Source organism: Bison bison, unplaced genomic scaffold (genome assembly GCF_000754665.1).
Source record: "Bison bison bison isolate TAMUID 2011002044 unplaced genomic scaffold, Bison_UMD1.0 scf7180017864485, whole genome shotgun sequence".
Lineage (NCBI taxonomy): Eukaryota > Metazoa > Chordata > Mammalia > Artiodactyla > Bovidae > Bison > Bison bison.
The window spans coordinates 5,919,636-5,925,730 of NW_011495045.1; the positions used below are offsets into that span (position 1 = coordinate 5,919,636).

General features: G+C 42.8%; 1 protein-coding gene across 1 annotated transcript in view; it reads left to right on the plus strand.

Moving 5' to 3' along the window:
• Positions 1-6,095, plus strand: part of LOC105005081 (cytochrome P450 27C1) — a 21,183-nt gene that overhangs the window by 4,009 nt on the left and 11,079 nt on the right. Inside the window, exons 2-4 of the mRNA XM_010862933.1 lie at positions 2,293-2,483; positions 3,224-3,423; positions 4,698-4,907. Coding sequence (XP_010861235.1) covers positions 2,293-2,483; positions 3,224-3,423; positions 4,698-4,907 — 601 coding nt within the window. The remainder of the gene's footprint in view (positions 1-2,292; positions 2,484-3,223; positions 3,424-4,697; positions 4,908-6,095) is intronic.

Below are 6,095 nucleotides of genomic sequence, written 5' to 3' on the forward strand. Positions count from 1 at the left end.
AGACTCTTACCTGGAAAATCCCATGGATGGAGGAGCCTGGTGGGCTGCAGTCCATGGGGTCGCTAAGAGTCGGACACGACTGAGCGACTTCACTTTCACTTTTCACCTTCATGCATTGGAGAAGGAAATGGCAACCCTCTCCAGTGTTCTTGCCTGGAGAATCCCAGGGATGGCGGAGCCTGGTGGGCTGCCGTCTATGGGGTCGCACAGAGTCGGACACGATTGAAGCAACTTAGCAGCAGCAGCAGCAGTGACTAATGACGTTGAGCTTCTTCCATGTGATTATTAGACATTTTGAGACCTTCTTTAGAGAAGTGTCCATTCAAATAATTGCCCAGTTTCTTAATTGAGTTATTTGTTTTCTTCTCTGTTGGGTTGTAATAGTTTCCTATACATTCTGACATAAATCTCTATCCATATGTACTTTGCAAATATTTTCCCCATTCTAGGGATTGTCTTTCACTTTCTTGATAGTGAAACACATTTAAAAATTGAAGCACATGTACAAATTGTGAGATGTCCAAACATCTATTTTTTCTTTTGTTGCTCATGCATTTGGTATCATATCTTAAGACACTTTTGCCAAATCTTAGGCCATGAATGTTTATCCCTGTGTTTTCCTCTTAGAGTCTTGTGGGTTTGGCGCTGATGTTTTGGTCTTTGGTCCATTTTCAGGTAGTTTTTGAATGTGGTGTGAGACTAGCGTACACCTTAATTTTTGTTTGTCGCTATCCAATTTTCCCAGCATCGTATCTTAAAGAGTCTATTCTTCCCCATTTAATTGTCTTCACACCCTTGTTGAAAATCAGTTGACCATAGATGTATGGGTTTATTTCTGAGCTGTCAATTATTCCAATGATTTAGACGTCCATCCTTAGGGCAGTATCACACTGTCTTCATTACTTTCATAGTAACCTTTGAAACAGGGAAATGTTAGGCCTTCAACTTTGCTTTTTTAAAAAAGATTGTGTTTGCTGTTCTGAGTGGCTGGACTTCTGATGGGCATTATGCTGAATTTATGAATCAGTTTGGGAGGTATTACCATCTTAATAATATTGTTTTTCTTTCCTTTAACATGGATTATCTTTCCATTTGTGTATGTTTTCTTTAATTTCTTTCAATGATTTTTGTAGTTTTCAGAGTGTAAGTTTTGCAATTCTTTTATTAACTGTGTTCCCAAATGTTTTATTCTTTATGATGTTATTGCAAATGGAATTGTTTTCTTAATTTTATTTTTGGGTTGTTCATTGCTAGTGTATGGAAATACAATTTTATTTTTGTATATTGATCTTATATTCTGTAAGCTTACTGAACATATTTATTAGTTCTGATTTTTTTTTTAGCAGGTATCTTAGAATTTTCTATATGTGAGATCATGGCATCTGTGAATAGTGATAGCTTTATTTTCCCCTTTCTAATCTGGGTGCCTTTTCTTTCATTTTCTTGCTGTAGATATTTTCACAGGTTCATTACACATTGCCCACAGGCAGCTTTCTTCGAGGGGGCAGGCTGGGTGGGCTGCTGAGGGCCTAAGGGAAAGGAGCCAGCAGAGGACGTTTGACTCAGAGGACATTTGACTCAGAGGACATTTAGACCCTGCAGTTAGTTCATCTACACCCCATTCCTCTTGTTGCTTCACACACTTAAGTTATTTTTAAATACACATCTTTAAAGAATTAAGAAAACTTCTGTGGATATGATTAATGATGTGAAAATATGTTTATCTCAGGAATATTTAACGTGGCCTTCTTTTTTTTAAATTAATTTTTACTGGAGTATAGACCCACTCCAGTGTTCTTGCCTGGAGAATCCCAGGGACAGGGAAGCCTGGTGGGCTGCCGTCTATGGGGTCGCACAGAGTCGGACGTGACTGAGGCGACTTAGCAGCAGCAGCAGCAGAGTTGAGTTACAATGCTGTGCTACTTCCAAGTGTACAGCAAAGCGACTTAGTTAGACATATATTGTTATCCGCTCTTTTTCAGATTCTTTTCCCTTGCAGGTCATTACAGAGAACTGAGTAGAGTTCCCTGTGCTATACAACAGGTCCTTATTAGGTATCTATTTTGTATTTAATAGTGTGTGTACATCAACCCCAATCTCCAGTTGTTCCCTCCCCACTCCTTTCCCCCTTGATAACCGCAAGTAAAGCAGCCACTCTGATCAGTTCTGTACGATGTAGAGCTTCCCTCTGCCCCAGTGTTCTGCCCCCCTGACACCTAGGAGTGTCTGTATTGAAGGTGTGTCATATCTGTGTATTTTTTTTACTTTTGTGATTTCTCCTTGGTATTGCAGCAGAAGCACACACGGGAATATGGAAAAATCTTCAAGTCTCACTTTGGTCCTCAGTTTGTAGTATCTGTTGCAGACCGAGACCTGGTGGCTCAGGTGCTCCGCGCGGAGGGGGCTTCGCCCCAGAGAGCCAACATGGGGTCCTGGCAGGAGTACCGAGACTTGCGGGGCAGATCCACTGGCCTTATCTCTGCGTGAGTATGTGGAGCCAGGCTGAGCCTCAGCAGGAGCAGGGAGCCCAGGGAGACTCCCTCCCTGAATTACTGGGCTCCTAAAACCAGCTATTAATAAAGCACAGAACTCCCAGGGGGACTGTCTCAAAAGAGCCTCTTGTGTGGTCTCCTGAAATCTCCTGAAATCCTCTGGGAAGAGACTTGATGGCGGGGACAGGTGGGAGGTCCCACTGACCAAGTGATGGAGAGAAACTGTTTCTCAGGCGACACTTCGTGGCTTTAGGTGTCCACGTGATGACCACCAAGGTGGCTGAAGCTCACAGAGCCCACCTGTGGACCGGGGTGAGGGTGGTGAGCTCTTGTAGGAGACCTCCAGGATGGTCTCGGAATGTCAGCATTGATTGCTTTGTGACATTCCTGTCTCATAACCGCTTTGGTTATTATTTTGTTTTTATACACCTTTGTGTCTTCCGAGAGTTAATCGACACAGCCTCAAGCAGGGAGGAGAGCACAGTGCATCCCCCGATCCCCTGGCCCAGTTCCCATCAGTTCAGAGATTCTGTTCTTGCCTGTTTGTCCTTATACATGAGCTGGGGAGTGACACCATCACTCCCCTCTCTTTGCCATGTCTATCCTATCGCCATTCCATTTGGATTGGCAGATCTTGTTGACTATTGCTAGGAAATTTTTGCAGAGATATTCTGAATTCCTTCCCAGAATATTGATATAAGTAAGATTATTTGAAATTCACTTTATTCTAGGGAGGGTGAACAGTGGCTCAAGATGAGAAGTGTGTTGAGACAAAGAATTCTGAAACCGAAAGATGTGGCCATTTTTGCAGGAGAAATCAACCAAGTTATTGCTGATTTAATTAAAAGAATCTACTTCCTCAAGAGCCAGGCAGAAGATGGAGATACAGTGACCAACATCAATGACCTTTTCTTCAAATACTCAATGGAAGGTGAAGTGAAGTCAGATGGTGGGAAAGATGAAAGAATGAACGTTTGCCAAAATGTTTGTTATCATTGAGCATTTCCTGCGTCCCAAACTGTGCTAAGCCCCATATGTATGTATGTGTAATCCTCACAGTGCTAACGGAACCAGAGTGACCACCACTGTTTTACAAATGGGGAAACTGAAAAACTACTGTCCATTTTTAATGGCAGAAACTTTGTTTCAAATTCAGGCCTCTCTAACTCAAGAACCTCGCTCCTAATTACTCCACATTTTGTTTTAGCACAATTTAAAAAGCAACAGAGGGACTTCCCTGGTGGCCCAGCGGGTAAGACTCTGCACTCCTAATGCAGGGAGCCCCTGTTTGATCCCCGGGCGGCGTATTAGATCCCACATGCTGCAACTAAGACCCGGCACTGCCAAGCTTAAAAGACGCAGCAGAAATTGAGAGGGTGTGTACTGCAGTCATTCTAGCTTTTAGAACCCTTGTTAGATGGGTAGTACATTCCCGTGGTTCAAAAACCAAACCCAAAAGGTACTCATGGAAAAGTTTCCTTCTCTCCTGACCTAGCTAGGTCACCAGTTTCTTCAGGGAATATTTTACACATGTACGAAGAAATACACGTGAGCCTTGTTTTTACTTAAAAAAAAAGGTAGCATACCAAACATTTTTTCTGAACCTGAGTTTTTTGAGAATTCTATTAGATTCCCCACTTTAACTATTTATTCACAGGCTGAGGATTGAACCCATGTCCCTTGCAGTGAGAGTGCAGAGCCTTACCCGCTGGACCACCAAGGAAGTCCAGGTTTCCCATTAAAAAAAAAATTAGTTTAGCTTGCTTCAAATTTAGTTTTTAAGTTAACTTTTTAAAGTTCTGGCATTAATGTTCTCTAAAAACAGTCATAAAATCAAGAGAAGTGAGTTGTAAATACACTGAGAAATCCTGCTCTTCCCTGATTCTTTGGCAGCCCTTTCCTCTCCCCCCTTAGCTCTTGGGTCTGGGGCTCCCTGATGTGTGGCCAGGAAGAGCCACCTTTTAACTCCCCAAACTCGAGCAATTGGCTGAAAGGTTGGGAATTTTGCGTCGTGGGTCTTGAACAGACTGTTGACCTGAGGGCATGGTGAGGCCGAGGGTCAGTCATCACCGAACGCACAACGTCCTGAGGATCAGAATCTGATAGAGGAAAACCTCGGGGGTAGCTACTTTTATGGGCAGGTATCTCATGTTGATTCTGTGGCTAATCCGGAAGGAGAAAAGCTGTAACCTCTCCCCTGTGCAGGAGTGGCCACCATTCTTTATGAGAGTCGCCTGGGCTGCCTGGGGAACAGCATCCCGCAGTTGACCGCGGACTACATCGAGGCCCTGGCGCTCATGTTCTGCACGTTCAAGACCTCCATGTATGCCGGCGCCATCCCTAGGTGGCTCCGCCTGCTCATCCCCAAACCCTGGCAGGAATTCTGCAGGTCCTGGGATGGACTCTTCGAATTCAGTAAGAGAAGAGTGGGGGCACCTGCTGTGGAGCCGGGTGGGCCTGACTTCCCCGCTGCTTGTGTGTCTCACACTCACACAGACAGTGGGATCACTGCAGGGGATGCCCTGGTGAAGTTATGTGCTGTTTGGACTCGAGAACTCTTAGCCTGGTTTTCTGAAGGAGCAAAAAGCACGTGGGGTGTGACCACAAGTAATGTGATTGATTTCTCATTTTTAAACTCTTTTAATTTTAACCAACATGCTTGCAGGGATAGGTGCAAGTAAGTGTTGTCTATGGGAGATGATGTCTTTAGTCCAATCATTCTGTCATTGCTTCAATCATTGAAACATTCTCAATGGAGGCTTTTTTGGACAAATTCATTTGTTGCTTACTGGGTGAAAACAAGCTGGGAGAAACCATTTTGCTCCAACCCAAGTTGAGATGAACAAAGTAAGATTAGTTTTCCAATATGGTTAAAAATTTTAGTATAAAAGAATTTTCAAAGTGCGAGATTTCCAAGATGTCTAGAACTATGTTTTTAGAACAATATTAACATTGAAAGAAGTGTCTTAAAAAAAAAAAGAAAGAAAGAAAGAAAGAAGTGTCTTAGAGGTCAGCATTCATTTGATTTCTCTTTTTTTTTTGTGGCCAAACTGTGCTACTTGTAGGGATCTTAGTTCCCTGACCAGGGATCGAACTTCATCCCCTACAGTGAAAGCTTGGAGTCCTAACCATTGGACTACTAGGGAATTCCCTCATTTGCGTATATGAGTTCTGATATATATAATATTCTAGCATCTTTCTGCAGTAATTTGGCCCTTTCCCTCATTCATTCTCCCTTCTGGAAACACAGTGGGAAAAAAGGATCTATATTCTTGTTACTTCACAGCTTTTTTGGCTATTACAGTAGAAAAACGAACATTTGCAAATACTTTATAGATTATTTTACAAAAAGAAGAGAGAGATATTTATCTTTCTTTCTTCGGAGTATATGTAAGTACCTCGTTGGGTTTATTCAACAATTCATGAACCCAGTAGCATCCCACCTTGCAAATAGAAGGCAGTTCCCAACCATTATTCATTTATACAAACAAGCATATGGATGAAGTTCCAAGGTTGGCAGTAAACCAATGGGGGCTGTCTAGCCTCTGAACCTGTCAAAAATTGAGAGAAGTTATTGGAGGGATGAAGAGGGAATTGAGACTG